At 35.4% G+C, this 26,844-nt stretch overlaps 2 protein-coding genes across 2 annotated transcripts; one reads left to right on the top strand and one right to left on the bottom strand.

Annotated features, from left to right (window-relative positions):
* Nucleotides 1–9,476: 9,476 nt before the first annotated feature.
* LOC148575643 (uncharacterized) lies at nt 9,477–9,971 on the bottom strand. Its single transcript, XM_088502465.1, has one exon. It carries the CDS (start codon nt 9,969–9,971, stop codon nt 9,477–9,479), a length of 495 nt encoding a protein of 164 aa, XP_088358591.1.
* Nucleotides 9,972–19,862: 9,891 nt separating this feature from the next.
* Nucleotides 19,863–26,063, top strand: LOC107645413 (ABC transporter G family member 26-like). Its single transcript, XM_016349431.3, has 8 exons — nt 19,863–20,084; nt 20,680–20,984; nt 21,391–21,546; nt 22,145–22,328; nt 23,505–23,783; nt 23,856–24,137; nt 24,688–25,080; nt 25,797–26,063. The coding sequence occupies exons 1-8, from the start codon at nt 19,863–19,865 to the stop codon at nt 26,061–26,063; spliced, it is 2,088 nt and encodes a 695-aa protein (XP_016204917.3).
* The last annotated feature ends 781 nt before the right edge of the window (nt 26,064–26,844 follow it).

The raw sequence follows: 26,844 nt of genomic DNA, 5'->3' as shown, positions 1-26,844 counted from the left end.
TTGACTCATTTTTATTATTAAATATTCATAGAGATTATTGTTAAAATCGGATCGAATATGACAAAAATCTCAATTCGGTATGCACTAAAATTATCGGATCGGATTCAATATTTGTAATTTTTAAGCTTAGATCTGATCTGTACATTTGCTGATCGGATCGGATATCGAATCTATCCGCAAAATATAAAAATATTTTTAAAAACTTATTTTTATTAAAAGATCAATAAATTTTTTTTTATATTCTTTTAAACATGTTTACTCTTGAAATAATATTAAACATATTTTTTTAAATAATAAAAATAAAATAATACAACATATATGATAACTATTAGTTAAAATCAAATATAAAAAATATTTATGTATTTATTTTTGTGGATCTTTGGATATGCAGATACATACAAAAAATCCGCAATCCGATCCTATTAGCCTTGCGGATTGAATCTATATTTGTAATTTTTGGATTAGATTCGGATAAACACAATAGATATGTGCTTTTATCAAAGGCCGGAAGATCCATGATGGGGCCCTGATAGCGTGTGAAACTGTCTAGTGGTTCAAACTAAGGAAAAAGGAAGCGGCAATTGTTAAGTTAGACTTTCAGAAAGCATGTGATAGGGTCAAGTGGAGCTTTGTGGATCTTGTTCTTCAAAAGATGGGGTTTGGACGAAGGTGGAGGGGCTGGGTTATGGAATGTATCAGCACGTGTTCTATGTCAGTGTTGGTAAACGGATCGCCTTTTAAGCCGTTCAAGATGGAAAGGGGATTGAGACAAGGTGATCCTTTGTCTCCCTTTTTATTTGTTCTTGCTGTTGATGTCCTGCACAGGATGATTGGAGAGGCTGTTAGGAATAGTCGTATATCTCCGTTGTTGGTTGGGAGAGATCATATCGAGTTGTTGCATCTTCAGTTCGCAGATGATACGGTTTTGTTCTGCCCACCTGAGGAAGAAACCATTAAAAATTACAAGAGGCTATTACGGTGCTTTGAGTTGATGTCGGGTTTAAGTATTAATTTTGATAAATTTAGCTTGATTCCTATTAACTGTAATGAGCTGTGGGTACGACGTATGTGCAGGGTGTTGGGATGTAAGGAAGCAACTCTTCCAGTAAAATACCTGGGAATTTCGCTTGGAGCAAATCTCAAGTTGGTTAAGACTTGGAAGCCAATTATAGACAAAGTGGAGAAAAATCTTAGCCTCTGAAAAGCCAAGGTCCTCAACAAAGCCGGTAAGTTGGTGCTTATCAAATCTGTGCTGAATAGCCTCCCGGTGTATTATCTGAGCTTATATAAGATGCCTAAGGCTGTAGCAGAGAAGTTGATCTCCTTGTAGAGAAGATTCCTATGGAGTAAGGAGGATGGGAGGAATGGTATGGCTATGGTCAAGTGGGAGGTGGTACAGGCTCCTAAAAGGTTAGGAGGCCTAGGAATCGGAGATGCTTTGATCCGGAATACAGCTCTTCTGTTTAAGTGATGGTGGCGCTTTTCTAAGGAGGAATGTCCGTTATGGAAGAAAATGGTTTGTTCCTGTAATAATTTGAATCCAACTGTGTCTTTGTCCACCAAAGAATTACCCGTGCGGGGGTCCGTGGAGGGATATTTGTCAGTTACAGTTCACGACTCAAGAACTGAGGCAGAAGATGATTAATGGGTTGTCTATGGAGGTCGGAGACGGAAGAGATACTCGCTTCTGGGAGGATGTCTGGCTACTTGGAGGGTTGTTGAAAGATCGTTTTCCTAGACTTTACTCTGTTTCAAACCAAGTAGGATCAGTGATAGGGGATTGTGGGTTTTGGGATGGATTAGAGTGGATATGGAACTTCCAATGGTGACGACAATTGTTCCAATGGGAGTTGGATCTAGTGAACCAGCTACTTGATGCGTTAAGGCTGGTTAGACTTGCATATGACAGACAGGACAAAGTTGTGTGGAAATATGATAAATAAGGTATTTTTTCAACTAACTCATTTGTGCAGGTAATGCAGGCGGACATGGTCCCGGAGGAGATCACAAGCTATAGCTTTACGAGTACTATCTGGAAAGGACTTGTTCCACCAAGAGTGGAGGTGTTTGTTTGGTTTGCATTGACTGGCAGAATCAGTACGAAGGAGAGACTGAGTCGACTTGGGGTCATTAACCAACAAGATACTTTATGTGTATTATGCAATAACTGTGTTGAGTCTGGTGACCACTTGCTTCTAGGCTGTAATTTTTCTTGACAGGTTTGGTGTGTATGGCTATTATATGCTGGTAGATTATGGTCTTGTGCGGGTTCGTTGAAGGAGCATTTCTTAAGTTGGACTGAGGTTTCAGCTAGAAAGGCGGAACGTAAGGCATGGATGGTCAGCTTTTGCGCGATTATCTGGAATTTGTGGTTGGAAAGAAATAGAAGACTATTTCAGAATAAGGGAAAAGGAGTGGAGGAGATTATCAACATGTACTCTCTGAACTACAACGAGTGGCTAGGTGCGAATCCATTTGGTTGTTGATGGCAATGTCGGAAATAACATGGGGATATAAGTTACTGCTTTTTTTATGTTTGTCTTTTATTTTTCCATTTTGACTATACTCCACTTCATGTGTTGAGCTTTACTTTCAAAAAAAAAGATATGCGGATCAGATCCAATCCATGAACATCCTTAACTATTCTTTTATGGTTGAATGGTTAATGTCACATTCATTTTTTAATATTCATGGATTTCTAAAATTATTATTTAAGTTACCATCCTATATAATTTGTTTTACAAGAATGTTATTTGTACATTAAAATTAGTCATTAAAATCAGTTATTAATGTATTTATGTATAAATACATATATAATTTAATTTATTTTTAATGTATATTTATATTTTAATATGTATTTTATACTAATAATTAACTTTAATGACTGATTTTAATACACATATAATATAGCCTTATATTTTATTTATCCTATTTTAGTAATTACTTATCTCTTCTAATTCTCTTCTTGCTCATTGCTAACAGCACTATTTTGTCAAGTGTTATTCTCGCAAGTTGCAATTTTTGAACAGAAGATTCAGTGTCATTCAAAATTTATCAAGTGTTACTTAACAATTTTTTTTATTTAATAGTATTCAATATCAATTATTTGATCATACTTAAAGATAGATATGTGAATTTTATTAAAAATATATTTTTTTATGAGATAATTCTTAACATATATTTTCTATTTAATAGTATTTAAAAAAATTATTAGTATAACTTTTCAAATATAGGTAGGGCAATAAAAAAATGTTTATTCCGTATATTAACTAAAAGTATTTTAACAACTTTAACATAAGATTAATTGTACAACCAATGCAAGTTGGCACAGATGGATGAGGATCTGTGTCTCTTAACCATCTCTCCCGAATTTGATACTCACTGGAGGATGAATTGTAATAGTTTTTTCGTTACCTACATTATAAACTTATTTGGGTGATCTTCTAATAAATTTTTTTTTAATTATTTTTTTAAAATATTTAAAAAAATAAAAATAATTTTATATTTAAATATTTTATACAAAAATTTTTTATTTATTAATTATATTTGAATGTAATAATATAAAAATATTATTTATTTATTTATTATATAAAAAGAATATTTTTTTAAAAATATATAAATTATAATTTGTTAAAAATAATATTTTTTATTTTTTATATATTTTTATTTTTATTATTAAAAATTTATTAAACATATTAAAAAATTAAAAAAATATTTTTTTATTAATTTAATAACACTCAAATAAACAGTGTATAATTATAGTTATATACCATCGTATGGATATGTGTTGTTTTCTTCCTCCTCATGCATGTCAAATCCACCGTTCATCTTTATGAGGACTTTTTTATTTTTGTGGGTAGTATGCATCTTTAATAATTTAGGTACCTTTATCATTTTCTAATATTAAAATCAAAATATTTAATGATACAACACATATGTGGGGAATGAAAATTCTAGTGGACTTGGAACCGCTCCACATGGTTGGATGTTAATATTTAAAATCTCTCTGAATAAATTACGCATTGAATGAAATTGCATATATATATAAATCATTGTTTTTTTTTTTCTTTTCAAAAGAAATAAAATAATAAGGTTCATGACATGATAAGCATGTATACAAATGTTGACACATTGAAGGGAAAGATAAGTGATAGAGATTACTACTATTATTAGTATAAGAAAAAAAAAGATATTTTAAGCAGATAACTAATTAAATATCGCTACATGAAAATTATAATTACATTTTTCCCATTTGACTATAAATTTTTGGGTAAAAAATATATTACATAAAAAATAAGATGTAACAAAATAAGTAAATCCACTAGGCACTAGCAATAGTATAATGCTAAGAAACTTAGATGATATACGTAAAGTTTTAAGTATAATTCCAATTACATGTGAAAAAAAAGCAACTAAATTATTTTTTATGAAAAAGCAACTAATTATACTACATGTGAAATAATTATTGATTTTTTTCTTTGGCGATAAAATTGGATGAAGTTTACACCTCAAAATCTATTTTGGAGTTCAAATTTGAATTGAATAAAGTGAGAACATTCTATAAAAAAAAAGTGATGAATCAGAAGAAAAGATACTAAAGAAATGTATAAAAAATATGCAAATGAAATAATAATAATAATAATAATAATAATAATAATAATAATAATAATAAAGTATTACATAAACATCAGTATAAAATATGTAGTTCCATAATAACACCAAATAAAAAGTTAAAAAAATGAAAATACATAAGTACGTAATAGTTAATTTAATATTACAAATAATTTTGCAAAACAAAATCCAAAAAAGGATGTATAGATAAAAAATAAGGTGTATCTAAATAGAAGACACTTATTCTTTTCTTAGTATATACTCAAATTGATCTTAAACGAATTTTTAATTAGGCACTTTTATTGTTAACAAATTTTATTATTTTAAAAATTTTTATAAATTATTTTTGTAAGATATTTTGGTCCTTTTATTATCTACAATAAAGTGTTTAATCTGCATCTTAAATGAATAAGTTTTTTAAAAAAATTATTAAAAGATAATTTAATCCTCAACAAATATTATTATAAAGCAAATTAATACTTCGAAACTAATTTATCTTAAAAAAATTTTAAATACTAAAAATTTGTTGAGCATCAAAATGTCTAATTTAAATTTTTTTTTAAAATTAATTTAAGTATTTATTTTTTATTTAGTTATTGAAAATCTAAATATCTAATATTCGTTTTTAATATGAAAATTCTAATACTAGACTAACTCTTTCATTTTGACAAAAAAAAAAAAATGAAAGAAAAAGTTAAGCATATAATATAAAAAAAAATTTTAAGTATATCAAAAACACCGCTGTTCTAGTTATTTTAACCGTTAATTTAATTAATATATATTATATATTTTTTTTATAATTTAAACCAACGGTTAAAACAACTAAAACATTAGAGTCTCCACGTTTAAAACTTTTTCTATAATATAATAAGTAGCTTTCTTTCATCATCAAAGGTAGCTGTTGCTATTACTGTTAGGCAACATGCTAACTAAGCAAATCACCTTCGGCCCAATACATGAGACAGTAAGACACGTGGCTATTATCGCCAATCTTGTTGACTTCTTGTGGCCAAGAATCTTCCACCATTTATTATGGTCACAAATCACTATTCTCATAAAGCAACAGAAATATCAAATTTCATTAATAGCCCCAACATCGGATCATTTGTTACATTATTTATTTTTTCGGTTAATTTTTTTTATAAAAAAAATATTAGTATTTTTGTTAGAAATAAAATTATTTAGTATAATTATAGGTGAGTAAATTTTATAAATAAAAAATTAACACGTAAGAAATATGTGCAACAATCAACACATAGGAGGTGTGTTGCAATACATGGAGACGTGTTGAATACGTAACAACATCCCAATCAACACGCAGAGAACGTGTTAAAAAAATTAAAAAACAAAAATTAAAAACAATAATTTTGATTAAAAAATTAAAATAAAATAAAATAATATTTGAAATAAAAATAAGACGTATTAAATATTAAAGATGAAATTAAAATTCAGTACAAATATTAAAAACAAGAATAATAGTACTTTATTTTTATTTTTCAGAAGGATTGTTTTTATGTATTATAATATATCTGTAAAATTTAAAAATTTTAGAATATTAATTTATATATAAGGTTGTTGAGGATGAAGATCGAGACCTGGATGTGAGTTTTGAGGGTATAAGTTGTGCCAACGCATCGTCAGGTGATCCGCAGGTGGGGCCACCTGTAAGAACATTCCGATGTCAAAATCAGTGTCCGTATGATGAGGTGACTAAATTAGGTTATGGTGACGTACCTGAGGAGAGGGGTAGGTCCATCTCCTTTATCTGCATTTGTTGGGTGGACCCTCCTACTTGGGCCCAGCCTTAGAAGTTTCCACCAGCTATCCAGATCTCCTTCGAAGAAATTGTGTCACGTGATGGGCGTGTCGTCGTACGACTGGGTCGTGAGTCCACTTGATGGATCTCCAATTCCCATCAGGTTGGGCGTAGAGCTCATAATTGGCTCAATAGCTTAGCCCGTGTTCTTATGAGATGTAGTTTTTGCCCAACACAGCTTCGTCAGCGAGGGATTACGCTTTTTAGTGCTTTCTTCACGCATGGGGGTTGCCTCTACCCGTTGCTCGAGGGCATCACTTCGATTTCTATGTCTAGAGCATTAAATGCGCTTTAAGTGTGATTTGAAAGCCAGTAAAAAAGTTTTTTCCTGACCTTTCGCGCTTCTTCTTCTACTGTTATCACATTTTCTTTCCTTTTTTTACATTATTGCTTTTATCTCCCCTTCATTTTCCATAACCACCATTGTTATTTCCTCCTTTTTCTCTTCTGTGACTGCTGCGTCCATCTCTGGATCATTCGCGAATTTCACGCTATTGTTGTGAAGAAGTTGCCATTACCTGCTTTTTGCATCCGTCTTCATTATAGATACTGGTAAGTGATCACCCTTTCGTGCTTATTTTACTCAGTTTTTGTCATCACTGCTCTATCTCTTTTTACTGCTATTGCCTCTTATTCTGGCGTTTGTTAGGTAGTTCTTAGGGGGTGCCATAGGTGTCCTTTTGGTGGTTTAGACTAGGGTGATTTAGTGTAAAATGACTTAGTTTAAGGCTAGAATATTCCTTTATCCTTGCAGTTAATGTAAGTGGTACCCGCCTGTAGGTATGGTGATGCGACCTCCCGCGAACCATTACGTGTAGTGTGCATCTGACGTGATGGGTACCTCCTCTAGGGTGACTACAAAGGACTTGCAAGAGCTCCGTGACTTGGGAGCGATATGCGGAGATGGTCCCGAGGAGACTAACTATGAGCTCCTAGTCCTGGATCACTGGAAACATGTCTGTCATCTCAATCTCGATGCCCCCCGTGTCCCAGACTAGATGTGGGTATACAAGCCCCATGTTTACCGTCTTCGGTGTTTGGTTTCCCTTTTATTCCTTTATCCTGGCTCTTTTAAATCGGTGTGACGTTGCCCCCCTCGCAACTTCACCCAAATAGCTGGGCTGCCATCCGGTGCTTCGAGATGGTTGCGAGTACCTAGAGCTCCTGGCTACCGTCGAAGTCTTCCTCTTCTTCTTCCAACTCGCGAATCATTACCGAGAGGGAAAACATAAAAAGGGATGCCTCTTTTTTCAGGCTGTGCAAAACCGGAAGATCTTTGGCCTCTTCAAATATTTCTTTCACGGGTTTAAAGAAATTTTTTTCAAAGTAAGGCCAACTCGAGGTTGCCACCCTTTTTGGTTTACCCTTGAGGGGGAAAGGTGTATTCCAACCTACTAGAGATTTGGCGCCAACTCTCACCTTTTGATGGGTGATCAGGACGCTGGCCGAGATTGTGTAAGTAAGCGAAGGGCATTCTATATGTTAATACTCTTTTATTTTTTCGACTCTTCATGTCGCGATTTTGTAGATGACTTCATAACTTGGTCTTTGATTTTACTTTGCAGTTGAGATGGTCGCCGAGACTCATTTTTTTCCCTATGGGGTTGACAACACCTCTGACACCCCCAACCCTCAGGCAGAGATCCCTCAATCAGAGGAATCAGAGGTCTAATCCATGCCCCAACCAGAGCCCCAACCTAGTCATGATGCGACCAGCATGGGTGACCAGGGTAAGGGAGCTACAATTGAGCACTCTTCGGGAGCTCGAGCCAAGGAAGAAGACGTACTTGTGATTCCTAATCCTAAGAAAAGGAAAACTAGCTCCAGTCCATGATAAGTTATTTCCGTTATGGAAAAGTACTTCAATGCCGGCAGTTTCATCGATTCTCACCATCTGCGAACACCGATAATTTCTTCGGTGAGGAGGACCTGACTACCCAGGCTAAGTGGATATATCAGAGCCTCCTTCGAGCTGCCGCTATAGCGAGGAAGGTGGAGCCAGTTTTAGCCCAGTGCCAGGTTTTGGAGGGGAAATATAAGGTGGCTCAACATGAGATTTCGAAGTTGAAAGCTGAGGAAGAGACTACGGGGACCAAACTGAGTGAAGCCGAGAAGAAGCTAAAGGAGACCGGTGAAGAGATCTAGCATCTTGTTGATTGGGATCTCTCTCTTAGTAAGCAAATCAACAATGCTCAAGGTTGTGCCATCACTGCAAAAAGCAAGGTAAGCTTGAGAATGATTTGGCTGAGGCCAGAAAATTGGTAGATTCGGCTCGCCTTGAGGCTATCAACATGTGAAAGAAGAACAAGGAGATCATCAAGAATGCTCGGGATGCCATTTTTGCTACCGAGGAGGTGATGAAGGCCCAGGTTTGTCTGTTGGCTCCCAACTTCGATACTTCAGCTATCGGGGCTTTCAAAATGATCCAGAATGGAAATATCGTGGACATGCTGAGGCCTTAACTACTGTTGCTCTTGTCTTTTAAACTTAGTTTCTTTCTGATGTACTTGAACTTTACTTTTTGTTGCTTGTAATTGAGCTTGTTGAACGCAGTTTATTGTGGTAGGTCGACGAGTTGCCTTTTCGTGTATTTTGAACATATAATTTTGTGAATCTACAAACTTGCATTTTTAAGTGAATTTGGCCATTTACTCGTTAATGCTTATGTTATTCAGGTCTGATTGTAGTATGATAGATATCGTTTCTCCCGCATAAGAAGCTCTCGAGTTGATCAGCTCCTGAGAAGTCATAGTAATAACTTTGAAAATGCTTTAAAAAAAATCTCAAAAGGAAGATTTTCACTAACTTGGACCTCGTCAAAATCCCTTGCTGTCGTACCAAGCTGACAGGAAAGGGAAAGAGTACCCTTTATTTTTATAAACTATGCTTTGAGAATACAAGAAAGTGCACGATAAAAGTGAAACTTAAAACAAAAGCATAACTGAATAAAATAAGGAGAGAAAATAATAACCAAAATATTCTAGGGAGGTCTTTAAGACATGGAGAGTGTAGGCCCTCATGAGTAGAACATCCTCAGGTTTGCCGCATTTCATGTTTTTGGGAGCTCCTTCCCATCTAATCGCTCCAGCATGTACGCGTAGTTCCCTATCACCTCTTTTACTCTGTAGGGCCTTTCCCAATTGGGGGACAATTTCTCCTCCCTGGGTGTCGGTGGCTCGATGTCGTTGCGCCACAGGACTAGGTCTCCTTCTCCGAATCTTTTGCTACGCACCTTTTGATTGTACCGCAACACCAACCTCTGTTTCAGTGCCGCTTCCAACAAGTGGGCCATCACTCTAGTCTCATCTACTAGGTCCTTCTCACTTGCCTCGTCGCCGTTACCTAATAGGAGCCTTGGGCTGAGTTCCCCTATCTCGACGGGAATAACAGCATCTACTCCATAGGTGAGCCGAAAAGGCATTTCATTAGTAGCATATTGCAGTGTCTTGTAAGACCATAGAACCGAGGCTAGTTCGTTTACCCACAAGCCTTTCCTTTGCTCCAAGCGCTTCTTCAACCCTTTTAGGATGACCTTGTTCGCCATCTCCTCGGGTGTTTTACAGAGGAGAATGTTTGATTTATGCCGAGCCCTACCAGGAACTCTCCAAACTTCTTATTGGAGAACTGCGTCCCATTGTCTGATATCACGATCTCAGGAATTCTGAACCTGACGATCACCTGCCTCTACAAGAATTTTCGGTAATTTGAGGATGATATACTCGCCAGTGGCTTTGCTTCTACCCAGTTGGTATAGTATTCAATAGCCACGATTAGGTACTTGACCTATCCTGGGGCCGTCGAAAATGGGCCCAACAGGTCGACTCCCCATTAGGAGAAAAGTCTGGAGGCCATGATGGAGCTCAGCTCCTTTGCCGGTGCCTTATGAAAGTTTGCATTCTCTTGGTACCTGAGGCACTTCTTCACATATTTGCTAGCGTCGTCATCATTGTAGGCCAATAATAACCAGCCCTAACGAGCTTTTGTACCGGGGACTTCCCCCCGATGTGGTGCCCATAACATCCATCGTGTACTTCTTTTAAGACGTACTCCGTCTGCTCGAACTGCAAACATTTCAGCAAAGGTTGATTTAGCCCTCTCTTGTATAGTTGGCCCTGCACCACCATATGCTTGGCGGCTTATCTTCTCACTAGCTTAGTTTATTCTGAGCCCTCTGGTAGGTCTCCTTCTTTAGGAACCGTTGGATCGGGTCTACCCAGAAAAGTGGTTCCCAGTGACCCTGGGTCAAACATAAGGCTACTGATGGCTCTTTCACCAAGCCTTGGATGAGAGATTGGTTTTCCACTTTGGGCTTGGTGCTAGCCAACTTCGATAGGAGGTCTGCTTTAGCGTTCCTCTCTCTAGGAACATGTTGAATGATCACCTCCTCGAAACCTCTGCACAACTGTTTAGTTTTCTGTAGGTACTTCTGCAGTAGCGGGTCTCGAGCTTGGTACATTCCGTTAACTTGGCCGTTACACTTGGGAGTCACTGTTGATTTCAAGTCTTGCTATTCCAACCTCTTTTGCTAGTATTAAGTCTCCAATCATGGCTTCGTATTCTACTTGATTGTTCGGGACCAAAAACTCAAACTTGATAGACTGCTCGTAAGTCGCCCCCTTTAAGTTCTCTAATATTATTCCTATTCCACCAAACGCTTTGTTGGATGCTCCGTTAACATGGAGCTTCCACTGCATGTTCGATGCATCGGATGGATCGTCGACTACCTCCACCAAGAAGTTGACCATTGCTTGGGATTTGATGGTGTGGCGAGGCTTGTACTGGATGTCATCCTGGGATAGCTCTATTGCCCAGGCCATCATCCGTCCTGCTAGGTCAGATTTATGTAATATCTGCTTGATCGCTTAGTCAGTTCTTACTGTAATCGGGTGTCCTTGAAAATACTGCCTTAGCTTCCAAGAAGAAACTAGAAAAGCGAAAGCCACCTTTTCTAACCTTGTGTTTCTTAGCTCTACCCCTTAGAGCACCTTACTTATGAAGTATACGGGTTGCTGTTGCTTGCCTTCCTTTCGTATTAGGGGTGGCTGCCAGAGCTTCTTCTATTACCGCGAGGTAGAAGTATAAAGGCTCCTCTTCTCTTGGCTTTCCAAGCACAGGTGGCTCCGGTAAAATCCTTTTAAAGTGGTTAAAGGCTTCATTGTAAGATGCGCCCCACTCGAAGGCGATTTCCTTTTTCATTAGGTTAAAGAAAGGCAACACCTTGGCTACTAAAACACTGAGAAAATGGGACAGATTCATTAATCTCCCAGCTAGCCTTTGCATATCTTTCATGCACTTGAGGCTTGCCATGCGAATCACGGCTTCGCATTTTATCTGGATTGGCCACTACCCCCCTTTGAGTAATCATGAACCCCAGGAACTTCCTTACTTCCATGGCAAAGACACATTTCTGGGGGGTTTAGCCTCATATTGTGTTTTCGGAGGAAGCCAAAGATGACATGTAGATCGGCTACCAGACTGTCCGATTCTGCCATTTTAACTAGCATGTCATCAACATAGATTTCTACTAACTTGCCTATGTGGTCCTTGAATAGGGATGGCAACGGGTCCCATGGGGGCGGGGACATGCCCCCCGCCCCCAATTACTGTCCCCGTCCCCGCCCCGTCCCCATGACGGGTAACGGGGACCCCGTATCCGCCGGAGACTTGGGTCTCTGCGGATATCCGAGGATTTTTGTAAAAATAAGTAAAAATTGAAAAAAATAAAAAAAATAGAGAAAATCAAAGATAATATTCAATTGTCATTACAAACATAATATCCATAGTCTTTAAAGACTTAAATAGCAATAACAACAAACATAAACATCCAAACATATCCATAAACAACCAAATATTACATAAACAACCAACCATATTCATAAACAACAAAATAAAGTTCATGACATCATAAAAACATAATTCCACCATCTCAATCTTCCTTTCATCCCATAATGGTAGTGATGGTAGATTCCGACTTACTTGAATCCTACATTGACAAGAAAACAATTTAAAGTTAAAATCATATAATAACTCAATAAGTCAATAATATAAAAACATAGTGTATTATATGTAATTTAATAGTTTACTTACGTCAACATCTCCTTCAATGTTGTGAATATAAATCAAAATCTCATTAACCTAACTCAAAAATATAAATTATAAATTATAAATTAAAATTCAGCTCTCCAAACTATTCAAATAACACTTAGATAGGAATATGATATTAGTTAAAACTGTTTGGTCTAGTGAAACAGATCAAAAAATAAAGGAACTAGAAGCAGGATAGTAGAATATATATATAACGAATGAGTATATACAATTTCTTGTATGTAATATTCTTACACTAGTGTATTAAAACATAATTAGACTCATACATCAGGGAGGAAAAAACTAATAAACACAACTACTCTTATATAGTGCTCCAAGTTTATAATAACTGAGCTACTACTGCTGTTAGAACAAAAAAACATAAAACAGTTTCTAACGAATTTTTTGGGTTGCTTCTTGATTAGCTTCAGTTTGTTTTCCTTTTCTATCTTCAATATAGACCTTCTCCACCAAGCTCAGTTGGGGTGTGCCTGTGTGTTGATGAGAGGAAGGGATGGATTTTTTTCCTATAAGTCCAATATCCAATACTCTAATCTCTTTTAAATTGTATTATGTGCCTCGCTTTTATATATTTATTTGGCCTAATTCATTCAGACTTAACTGCCAAGACAGTAATCACCACTCAATATCATATCTAATGTAATCAAATATTCAAATAGGAATAACTCTTCACTAGAATAAAAATGTAAATATTGTTTATCAAATTGTTTTGCAATGACCTTTAAAAAGAATGAAACCATTTGGACTTAGCATAATAAACTTTTATGCAGAAACAAAAATGGCAGTATGGCACCGATAAACTATGAGGCATAGTTTTGAAAATTAGGACGACCTAGAAAATTAGTCCAATTCAGAATATTAACTCAGAAATACCAATTACACAATCAGAAATTCATAATCGGAATCAGATTAACCTAACTTTAGATTAACTCAATATTAACTCAAATATTAATCAGAATAAAAAATCAAATTCATATCAACCTAACTCAGAAATATAAATTACACAACCAGAATCCAGAAATTCATAGTCAAAAATTCAGCAACCTAATTAGAAATTCAGCAACTCAAAACTCAAAAATCCAGAAATTCAAAACACAAAAATTTAGATCAATAGGAATCTCATTAATTCAGAACACCCAAATTCGTTACCCTAATTCAGAAATCTAAATTCAGAGAAGGGGATGGAAGACCAGCGAAGACCAGGACTGACTTACCTGAACCTGATGGAGAAAAGGGGAAGGAAGACCAGCATCCAGCGAAGACCGGCGACGCGAACAGGAGAAGATGACGACCACGACCAGGAAAAGACGACGACGTTGCTGAGTCTGGGGTGGGAGGCAGCGCTGAGAGACCAGAGGGTGGAAGGCGGCGGCGACGGTCGGCGGTCGGCGGTCAGCGGGAAGGAGGCATGAGGGGCTAAGGGTTTGAGGAGGAGTGGAGTGTGGAGACGAGACTCTCAGGTCTCAGCTCAGTTCTCACTCTCTGTCTCTCTCTGAAGCAGGACGGCTAGGGTTAGGTCCAAATGAGAGTGGCTCACATATAATATATATATATATATCAGGGAATTTTTGTCTTTTCACACAAACGGGGATTTAACGGGTCTCCACGGGGCGGGGACCTCTACCCCCGCCCCCGCCCCATTTATTATACGGGGCCCCGTCCCCCGTCCCCGCGGGTAAAAATGACCCCCCATACCTGCTCCCCGACGGGTAAATCCCGCGGGTACCCGCCCTGCTGGGGATTTTTGCCATGCCTATCCTTGAAAACCTTATTCATCAACCTTTGATAGGTTACCCTTACATTTTTTAGGCAGAATGGCATGACTTTGTAACAATATGTTCCCCTAGTGTTATGAACGCCGTCTTCTCCTCATCAAGTCGGTGCATCGGAATCTGATTGTATCCCGAGTACGCATCCATAAAACTCAAGAACTTGTATCCCGCCACTGCGTCCACCAAGGCATCTATGTTAGGAAGGGAAAATGAGTCCTTTGGACAGGCCTTTTTAAGGTCTGAGTAGTCCACACACATTCTCCATTTCCCATTTGCCTTCTTCACAAGAACCACATTTAAAAGCCACATAAAGCAGTCTAACTCTCTAATGAAACCGACTTCCAACAAGCTGGCCGTTTTGCTCATTTCGAGGACATCTTCCTCTTCCTTTATGTAACAAGCTGGCGTTATCGCAAGCGACGACCATTTTTAGGTCCTTTAAGATCGTCCATACCAACCCATCGTCTGCAGATGGAATCCTTGAGCCATGATGGACTTCCTACTTGCTCCTAAACCAATGCAGATCGGCAAGATGATGGAGCCGTTTGGTCTTATGTAGTTATCACCTAATCACACGACTCCGTGGCGGTGGTCCTTGAGACGCTCTCCTTTAATCACAGGGCATTGAACACATTTCAAAACATGATGTTTGAGTATGTCCATGTGTCAACTAAAATTCTCTTGACAAAACCCGTCCCAATCCTCGTTGTAACCACCATTGGTGGGTCCTCCGGGAGGTTGTCACACCACCAGTCTCCGGGGCCAACTAATATTTCGAAAAATTCTCTAGGGGGAGGCCTCTCCCTGGCTGCAATGGCAAGTACGCTAGCATCTTTTTCCGCTGCAGACTTCGACTTTGGTGGAGCGTCCCTACCGACCACCACATTCACTACTAATGTTGGGGCTGTGTCCGGGTTGTCTGGAGTGTCTTGCTTTGGCTTGACAACCCGACTCTGATCCTCTTCGGAGCGGTCCCTTTCTTTTCTTCTTGGTTCTCGGATGAACCGCAAAAATTTACTCAGTTTCCTTTCCCGGATATATTGCTCGAACGCATCCTTCAGGTCGAAGCAATCTTGTGTCTTGTGTCTGAAACCCTTGTGGTAGTCGCAATAGAGATTCTTATTTTCTCCCATACAGTCTTTTAATTGCCTCAGCTTGGGCAAAATACCTCTATCCGCAATCTGCTGGAAGACTTCCACTATCAGGGCGGTCAGGGGGTATAATTTGTGAACTTTCCTATCCGAAAAAAGGGTTTAAATGGCCTCCCTAACGTCATCTCCTTTGCATTGGGACGTCCCTTGACTTCTCCAAGTTGCCGGCCTGACAGGAGGGGAGTTGGGTTGGGTGGCTAGCTGCCGTTTGTTGGCGGCTATCACCTTGTTAACCTTCTCGTCATTTATGTACTCTCTTGCCATGCATTGTATCTCTTGCATTGTCTAAACAGGCTTAGTGGTTAAGTATTTCCGAAGATTCTCGTTTACTAGGCCGTTGGTAGGCACAAGCTGGCCATGGAATCAGTGAGGCCATCGATTTCTAAGAATTCATCGTTGAAACGGTCCAGGTACTTTCTCGTAGGCTCGCCAACCCGCTGTGTTATTCCAAGAGAGTGATCGAGTGCTTTGCCTTGGCGATCCGAGTGGTGAATTGGGTTAGAAACTTCTGAGAGATGTCTGAAAAAGTGGTTATAGAACCTTGTAGGAGAGAAATAAACCAACGGATTGCCAGCCCCGTCAAGGTTATAGGAAACGCGCGGCACCTGACCGTGTCTCCCACGGCTTCTAGGTTCATTCTGGCCTCGAAGGCCATGATGTGTTCTTGTGGCTCTTTGGTACCATCATACCTTATGTTTGTCAGCTTATCGAAATTCTTAAGTAATCGGACCCTGAGGATAGAGGAATGGAAAGGCGTGGCGCTGATCACCACAGGATCTCAGCGTTTCCTTTTTCGCTCTTCCCTATATTCCCAGCTTCTCAACTTGTCTCGGGTGTGACAAAACTGGGTGCGACCATCAGTCTGGTCGTGCCATCGTCTTTCTCCCCGTCGTTCCATTATTCTTCCAATCTCCTCAACGGGGACCGAGTGCAAGAATGGCTCAGGCGGGGCTCTGCACGTGAGCGGGTGTTTTGGCTATTCTTAGGATTGTAGCGGTCTCTTGCCGCCAGCACTCTCTCTCGATTTTGGACCTTGTGTCTGAGTTCTTGCATGATTCGAGAGTTGTCCTGTACCCCCAAAAGGATACCTTTTCGGGGATTAATCATGGGAGTAGTCCTGCCCGGAGGGGGTTGGCCGACGCCTACAAGAGGTCCTCGTTCTCAGCCTACTCATGAGACGACCTCTTGGCACTCGATATTCTCACCTTCTCCTGGCTCGTCTTTTGGATGAAGGAAAGCCTCCATCCTCAGCTCTCGTCAGGTTCCATAGACAGCGCCATTGTTTGTGAGTTCATTGGGTCGATGGGTAAAAGATTGTCGAGGATAAAGATCAAGACTTGGATGTAAGTTCTGAGGGTAGAAGCTGCACCAATGTGTCGTTGGGTGATCGGCGAATGGAGCCAGCTGCAACGACATTCCGATGCCAAAGTTAGTGCCCGTACGATGAGGCGGCTAAATAAGGTTACGTGGCGTACCTGAGGAGAGAAGTAGGTCTCTTTCTCCTTTATCCTCATTCGTCGAATGGGCCCTCCTGCTTAAATCCAGTCCTAAAAGTTTTTACCAGTTGTCTAAATCTCCTTCAAGGAGATTGTATCACATGATGAGCGTATCATTGTACTGCTGGGTCGTTGGTCCGCTTAATGGACCATCGATTCTCGATTCTCATTGAGTTGAGTCAAAATAGAAATAGTTTTTTATAATAATTTGAATCAAATATGATTAATAAATAAATATTATTAGCTAGTATTCAAAGTTAAAACAGTTTTAATGGCCATATTATTTAAGGGTATAAATGCCTTAAAAAAGCGAATATTCTTTAAGAGAAAATAAATAAGAAAATTTCAAAAGTACATATCTCCTTTACATTCCATGAATTTGACACTTGTGCGTAATATAGTTGGCCAATCAAAAGAGAGGATATATAAAATAGAAAGTTTCACATTTAACGTGATGTTAGTATGTTACTGCTGCTGCATTTCTATACCACAAATGAGAGACTTAATAACACGATAGCACTAATAATATTCCCTAGACCTGATTGTTGTTTTTGCGTTTTGTTTTTAATTAGGTGAATTCTAGTGTCACGATGCTTGTCATGACAAGTGGCAAAATGTGCTTAACATTAATAAGTTTTAGTTCGACTAATTAAACGTCACTAAGTTGTCTTAGTATTATGTGGGGATGTAGATGGGTCGGATTCAACATGTATTGGTATAAGTTGAATGAATCCAAAACCATACAGACAAATGTATGTTTATACTGATCTAATGATGTTTGTGTATACTAATGGAGGCGAGAGGAGTTTCATCCATAAACGTGTTTGGCCAAGTTTCCTTGGGAGAGAGTAACACTATCACTAAGGTTCATCTTTTTGAAATTCTTGAATCCAAAAGTACCTTTCACACATAAAGGCTGCCCACCTGTAAAGAAATTCTTGAATCCTGCAACGTCTCATTATGCCCTTGCCTGATAGTATTTAGATGAGAAGAATATTAGAAGATTATTAGAACTTGTTGTTTTTTGTCATCAATTAATTATCAGTATTTAAGAGTATAGAATAAAGTATGTTATTAGATTATTAGATTAAAAGAATTAGACTAAATGAACTAAGTTAATGATTAAGTAATTGCCAAAAATAATAAATTCTGATAATCTCTTAATATTTTTCTTCTTTAGGTAATCCAAGCTAATTACGCAGATCTAATAAGATGAAAAATGATTGATGAAGCGTTAGGTGAGGTCTTGAAAAATCACAATAGAACCTATAATCAAAGAATTGAAGAAAACTAAAGAAAGGCAACACCTTCTAAAAAGGTAGGAAAAATTCTACATAAAATAGGTTCAGTTGCACGATTAAAAAGCATAATGGAACGAAATTTGGTGATGTGACTTTATGAAATCAGCAAACTGCGTCACCATGAACTCGTTACTTTATTATTGGATTGTAGTTCCACTATCATATGGCCAATATTCAGTGCAAATGGCTGGAGGGAGGCCAATCTTCAGCCAAGATATAGCTCGTCCAATTTTCTGTAATTGGATAATATTTCTGTTTTCTTTACTAGTATAGGGTGACTATCTGCAAACAACACTCTACCACTCAAGTCAATATAGCTATTTTGTTTGTTGTTATTGACTCTTATGTTACCCTGCTATAATTTGATTTGATTAGTATATAATAGGTTGGTTGAATGGATAACTCATCCCATTAAATAAATGTCGAAAATTCGAATTTTTTGTGAATGCAGCAATCCATTAGTTAATGACAGACCGTTAAATAGAGTTTAGATTCGTGACGGATTAATCGGCTTAGAAGATACCTAGACCAACCAAAAAAAAGTATATAATATTTGTTTCATAATCAATTTTAGCATTTTATTACTATCCGATATTTTTGCGTAATTCCTTAAGTGTTAGTCCGAACTATGAAGTGCGAATCAATTTCAAATGAGGAAGTATAGGGAGCCAATAGAATAGTTGTACAATGTGTACAATAGAGGTTTAGGGATGTCTGATTCAATATTAGAGATATAACCATTAGTGTTACTTTTTCCCATCAGCTTAAGATTTTGGGATAAGTGGTTTCATGACATGGTATAAAATCAACTTAAGCTTTTGGGATGAGTGGTTTCATGACATGAGATGTTTATTATCCCTAATACCCGGATGGTTATTCTAGATAGTATGGGTGATGTTCATTTTTTAACCTATAGGCCAAATAAATAGTCCATTGTACACATTATACAAATATTTTATTGACTCTCTAACAAAAATCATTTCAAATAGGATATAGTTATTACGCCAAGAGATTTTGTACCTCCTATGATAAATTTATCATTACACAATGTTTGTTTAATTTCTTTCTAGAACCCCCTTTTCACCCCTAATGTTTCTCCTAGGATAAATAATTCAAAAAATAGGTGTTCTTTTGTCTCTTATGTTAAGTTGCAATTCACATTCTTTAAAACCATACACATTTGGAAGGAACTGTTGGTATTATATGAAAAGTAGCAAACCAATGAATGACACACTATGAATGGAATGTCGTAATGCCGAAAGAAGTGAATTTTATAAATGTATAGTTTCTTAACCAAACAAAATTTTATTCATTTTCTTGACATGTTCAAGTGTTCTTTTATTCCATACCATCATATTGGCTTAAAGGGTATGTTAATGTGAGGTTCACACCAACAACATGCCATGAAAAGTATGTGGCATACCAACCAAAATTTTGCTACCATATAATAACCTGTGAAATAGGCAAGCTCTTGGTCTGATGCAGTTGACTCATCAAAAATCAAAAAAGAAATTTTATCATTATTATTTTTTTTAATTTCTATTTTTTGGGGTACTAGCTAGCTATTAGAGACTTAGCTTCAAAACTAGCTTTTAATGACTTCCCAGGTAATGGAAACTAGAAGAGAGGATGCTGAAATTGAAGACATTTCAATAATGTCACCTCCCTTAGTGGGTTCTATGAGAATTGAAGGGTGCAACAATAATGACTATTCTCACAACAATAATGAGTTTTTGTCTCATTCATACTTTCACAACAACTGCTCTGAGATTGATATTCAAATTGATGATTCCAGTTTCAATCAAATTGGCCCTCTCCCCATATATCTCAAGGTACTTGAGATTAATTAATGTCTTCATCATTTTATTTTATATATAGCTTGTATATATATAGTTTCAAGAATTTGAGATTTCAGCCAACTAACTATATCTCGAATGACATAGTTTCTCCGTACTTATTTAGAAATTACAAGTTATGGGGTTAACAGCGTTTATTCGTTAAACTATAGAGGCATTATCAAATTCACATTTCTTCTTTATTTCAAATCTGAAATTACACCAATTTGAAGTCGATTGGAATTTATTTCTATGTAAGGATAGTTAACGTAATACTTAAAAAAAAAAGACTTAAATCTTATAAGGTTTTAAATTCGATTTCTATTTACATATTATTTTAGTAGAATGATTACTGTCGAATCTATTTAAACTTTAGAGCATAAATTTTTTTTACTTAAAAATCTAATTATATATTGTCATATTAACAAAATAAATAACCATATCTTATATCGTTATTTAGTTGGTCATTTAACTTAATCAATCTGATTAAATAAAATACAAATTAAACGGCTTAGCATTTTTGTTCTCTTCGTTTGTAATCACAACTATATTAATTGCTTGCTACATTTTCTGAATTCACATAAATTTGCAGTTTGAAGATGTAGAGTTTAAAGTGAGAAACAATACACGAGCAGCTTCGAAAAACCCTGTGAAGAGAATAGTATCAAAGGTAACTAGAGAAAATAAGAATAATAATGGGGAAGGTGATGATAAATACAAGAAGATTTTGAAGGGTATAACAGGAAGCATTGGACCTGGTGAAATTCTAGCACTAATGGGTCCTTCTGGGAGTGGCAAAACAACCTTGTTGAGAGTCATAGGAGCAAGATTACTTGACAATGTAAAAGGAAAAATCACCTACAACGATGTTCGTTATACGCCAGCTGTCAAGAGGAGGTTAAGTGGTTATAACTTATAACAACCTTCCTACACATATATAAAAAGATTTTAATATTAGATCGTACATTTAAAGATTGTTCAGAGAAAGAAAGAATATTTTTGTCATATTTATACTATTTTGTTTATATTTTTATCCATTTACTTAAAAAACACAATTGTATCACTTGTTTACCTAATTACTTTTTTCTTTTTTAACGTTTTTTTTCCGAAGTTTTTTCTTTTTCAAAAGTTTTACTTTTTTTTTCAAATTATTGTATATTCTTGCAAAAGTGACCACATTTTTTCAAGGATATGAAAAACAAAAAGGGCATACATATAACAAGATTATTGTTCATATATATTTTAAAACTTAAATATGTACTAATAGTGTTATTGTTGTGCCTTTTTCTCCGTTGACTTATAGGATTGGATTTGTGACACAAGAGGATATTCTTTTTCCACAATTAACTGTTGAAGAAACATTAGTTTTCTCCGCATTATTAAGGCTACCAACTAATATGAGCAAGCAGCAAAAATATGCAAAAGTGGACACCACTATCAAGCAGCTAGGCCTTGAAAGGTTTGTTTTTTTTTATCATATCTTTGCACACATATGAAATTGTGTGGAACACAAAAAATGTCTGTGTTTGCTGGTAAAATTACTCGTGAAAAAATAAAAGTTCAAACAAAATTAGAAAATATGTAGGTTTTGAAATGTATATTAATTCATAGAAATATCAAATATAATCTTAAGAATTTAGATTTTCAATAATATAAAAAAATTTTACGAGTAAGATGTTTTTCCAAAATAAAAATTATCTACTTTCACAAAATGATCCATTATTTATCTAGATTTATCAAACGAATCGAAATTTTGAATATATTCTACAAATTTTTGTTCTTTTATAGTTAATCAATCATGTTATGTGTATATCTAAAATTATCTATTGAATTAGTCATTTATATAGTATACATATTAAAATATCAAATACACAGTAAAAATAAATTAAATAATACATGTATTCATACATAAATACGTACGAACTGATTTGATAACTAATATTTAGTGTGCAGATAACATTTTTTTTCATCAATTATATGCGAAATAATCTTTAGTGAAAACTTTAACCAAAGCTTAACAATTTGTTCCTAATAATTCATCACTTGTGCAAGTATAGATGTCGCAACACAAAAATAGGAGGGGGATATCTGAAAGGCATATCAGGAGGGGAAAGGAAGAGAACAAGCATAGGTTATGAAATTCTTGTTGATCCTTCATTGCTACTGCTTGATGAACCAACTTCAGGCCTTGATTCCACCTCAGCAAACAAACTTCTTGTCACTCTTCAGGGGCTTGCCAAGGTATTTAATTAACGTTGTTGAATCTATGGGATTAATTAAAATGGGGAATATATATTAGAGTTTAATTTTGGTAATTTGCGTAAAATATTGGTTTGATTATTTTGTTAGTAAAATCATTAGGTTTTTATATTTTTTTTCTTTCAATTGGTCCATATATTACTTTTAATTTTGTAATTAGGTTCTTCCTAGTAAATTATTAGAATTAACTCAATATTTCTCCACAAAATTGAAGGTATCCATAATTAAAAATCTAATTAGACTTTGACCACATATTTTTCGTTGAAATATTCGGTTAATTTAATATTTGAAAAAAATGATAAATAAGTCTTTCACCTTTTAATCCGTAGACATTTAAGTCCTCGAGAATTTGAAAATATATTTAAGTTACTGACTTATTCAAAACTTGGACATATCGATCCCTCATATTTACTTAGGTCTCTCAACCCAACGAAAAAATCATACGTCACTCCTGTTGTACCAACCTAGTTGATACGGGTGTACACGTGAGATAGTTTTTAAAATGGAACAAATTAGACCTAGGGATCTATGTGTCCAAATTTTGAAGAGGTCATGAACTTAAATGTATTTTAAAATTTGCAGGGTCTTAAATGTTCACGAATTAAAAAGTCAATGATCGATTTATCATTTTTTCTTAATATTTTTGACATGAAAAAGACCTAATTACAAAAACAAAAGCATTGTAGGGACTCAATTAAAAAGAAAAAAAAGTATAAGGACCTAATTGAAAATTTAGTGAAACTATAGAGACTAATAAAGTAATTAAACCTAAAATATTTTATATAGTCATCTAATCATATAAATTTTTCTATGACTATTTGCACGATCAATGTAAAAAGTAGTTATTCTATTTCGCTTACGTAATTCGATATGGAAAAGTATAAGCAACCAACAACATTTTTGAACAATATGTGAACAATATGAATTAATAAGGTTAAAAGAGTAAATTAATCTTAAATTTAATTAGTAGCATTAAATTAAAATCTAGTGTATTTTTATTTGATTGGTGATTGTTCATATTGTTTAAAATGGTCATTATTTAGCTAGCACTTCCCATTGGATATACGGCAAAACTTTTTTACAATATCGGCGTCAAAATTAAATTCTATATACTATATGATAAAACAATAAAAAGAATGTATGTAATTTTGTGTATAGGCAGGAAGGACCATAATTACAACAATACATCAGCCATCAAGCAGAATCTTTCACATGTTTGACAAACTTCTTCTGATATCAGAAGGCTATCCGGTTTACTATGGTAAGGCCAGAGAATCAATGGACTACTTCTCTTCCTTGAGGTTCATGCCGGAGATACCGATGAATCCGGCCGAGTTCTTGCTCGACTTGGCTACCGGACAAGTCAACGATATAAGTTTTCCAGCCGAAGTTTTGCAAGATCAACTAACTAATGACCCTTCTAGAGCGGTTATTAATGTAAGAATTATTCACTACAACCACATTTGTTATTTATTTATTTAGTTGTTAACTTTTTGTTAATGATGTTAGTATCTAAAAATAAAGTATAAAGCTTTGTTGGAGCCAAAGGAAAAGGAAAACCATGGAGCAGCAACAACAGCAGAGCATCTTCAACAAGCAATTCAAGTTAAGAAGGAGTGGACATTGAGTTGGTTGGACCAATTTGTGATTCTTTCTAGGAGAACATTCAGAGCAAGATGCAAGGACTATTTTGATAAGTTAAGGCTAGTTCAAGCACTTGGCATTGCACTCTTGTTGGGATTACTTTGGTGGAAATCCTCAACCAACACTGAGGCTCAACTCAGAGATCAGGTCAGTAACTTCCATTCTATTCTTTTGACTTTTTACTTTATTAGACAAGTAAATTCTGACATCAAACTCTCGTATTGGAAACTAACAAATTTAATTTAATTAGTTTCTATGTTATTTAAAAAAAATAAAAATTTTAAAAATATTTATGATTTTCAAATTAATTTCTTACATATAATGGAAGAACTTTTTTGTGAACTATTTTATCTAACAGAATGAAAAGCTTGAGACTAGATTTGTAATTAAAATTTATCAGGGACTAAAATATCCTACAAAAAAATTCATAGGAAATTATTTGAGGGTATTACTCCACATCATATTATACACTTAAATTGACAAGATAAAATTATAAAGTTATAAAAGACTAATGTTTTCGCCATGAATGGAGTGAAATTATGTTATTTTGCTGATAAAATTATCTATTTCTTGAATATGTTTTTCACTTTTCAGAATGAATCAAACTTTTTGAATTAGGTACTTGATATATATGTTATGTAATATGGACACACCAAGTAAGCGAGATTTGAATATTGATGATATTGCACGTGTGCAGGTTGGTTTAATGTTCTATATATGTATATTCTGGACATCTACATGCATTTTTGGAGCAGTGTACGTGTTTCCATTCGAAAAGATATACTTGATAAAAGAAAGGAAAGCAGACATGTATAGATTAAGCGTATACTACGCATGCAGCACGCTGTGTGACATGGTGGCGCATGTTTTCTATCCCACTTTCTTCATGATCATTGTCTATTTCATGGCCGGCTTCAAGAGGACCGTGGCCTGCTTCTTCTTGACTCTCTTCTCCGTTCTGTTAATCGCCGTCACCAGTCAGGGCGCTGGAGAATTGTTTGGAGCTGCAGTTATGAGTATTAAAAGAGCAGGCATGGCTGCTTCTTTGGTGCTTATGTTGTTCCTTCTTACTGGTGGCTACTATGTCCAGGTATGGTGCCAACTGTTACAAAAATATTACGTCCGTATCAAAAATCAATCGTCAAATTAGTCGCTATATATTTGTGTATAATTAAGTATATATATTATTTAACTCCCTTTCAACATGTATGTATTTTGTGTTACTGATTATTAGATTAGATGGCTGCAAATGTTACTGTTTTTTAATCCATAAGCTGTTATAAAGTGCAAATAATGGAGAAATTATTTCACTATCAAGTAGCAGTTGGATAAGTTATACATTTTTTTATACTTTTATATAAAATACTACTCTGTAGACACCAAAAAGAAATGTTACTTTATGAATAAGCAGAACATAACTCACTTTAAGTGTTCTATAAATACAAGTAGATTAATAGGTACAAATATAGAGCAAAATATGTACTGATTTTGCAAAATGACAACTAGACAAAGTTATTTGTCTTTTTATTTATGTTATTGTTCGTGTGTAAAATAGTAATCAATGTAAGACTAGCTAACATTATAATTTTTTTAATCTTATAATCAATGATTTTAATGAAAGAGACTAATCATTTTCCCAGATAATCAATTTCTTGCCTATTAAGGTAATTTTAGCTGTAAAAATAATATAAAGATTTAACATAACTAAACAATATACAAGTCACTTTTTTGTGAATGAACTATATAACTATGACTTGCTCATAACTTATATATATATTCAAGGTTTTCAACTTTTCTTTGTTGCAGCACATACCAAAGTTCATGCAGTGGTTGAAGTATTTATCCTACTTATTCTACGGATTCAGGCTTCTTCTAAAAGTGCAGTATTCCGGAGACCAATTATATGACTGTGAAAGTGAGGGAGGGTGCAGACCCTTGCAAAGTTCACCAACATTTAGCACTGTTAACTTGAAAGGTGGCTTGAAAGAAGTTTGGGTTGTGCTAGCCATGGCTATGTGCTTCAGGTTCTTGGCTTACATTTGCCTCCGCAGAAGAATTGATGCCTACAAATAATTTAATCCAATTTATTTCTTATGATGAATATATGCTGATCTAGATTTATATATATATATCTATCATGGTAAATTTATTGGATTATTTGAGAAGAAGAAACTCATTTGAAGCATGTAATTGTCACTCAATAACTGTTATATATATTGCTGATGAGCCAGGCAATGATGCAAAAGAAATTACTTATTCATTCTTTATTATCAACCAATTAAACTTTATATACAAATTATACGTAGTAAAAATCCTATGTTGTAGTAAAAATGCACTATATATATACAAATTAAACTTTATTAAATGATGCTTAATGAGAACAAAATGAAATCCTATTTATTAAAATAAGAGTTTAATTTTAATGCACTAATATTTTATACAATCGTTTAATTAATATTTATGTAGTCAATAAAAAAAATAATTATTTTTTATGATACATAATTAAATACGCATATAAAATTATTTTACATTTTATACTGATAAAATATTAAAATTAAATTCTTAAAATAAATGATCAAATAAAGTTTGAGTGAAATACCAAAATAGCAGGCATATGACATGAGGGAAAATAGAAGAGTACCTGAATAACACCTCTTTCAAGGGCATGTCCCAAATGGTATGCAAAATTTTGGGCCGAAGATGATGTTTCAAAAATGTTTTGAACCTCTTTCACAAAAAGTAGCACATCCCCACTTTGCCCAACTTCCTTAATTATACGCTTAATGATATTCTCGAAATCTCCTTGACTTTGTATAACATACAAAAGATTAGCAACGTCCAATTTGATTACCTG

Source organism: Arachis ipaensis, chromosome B1 (genome assembly GCF_059453495.1).
Source record: "Arachis ipaensis isolate K30076 ecotype BB chromosome B1, ASM5945349v1, whole genome shotgun sequence".
NCBI classification, from domain to species: Eukaryota; Viridiplantae; Streptophyta; class Magnoliopsida; order Fabales; family Fabaceae; genus Arachis; species Arachis ipaensis.
The sequence above is the reverse complement of the archived record's forward strand: the minus strand, read 5'-3'. Positions and strand labels throughout refer to the sequence as shown.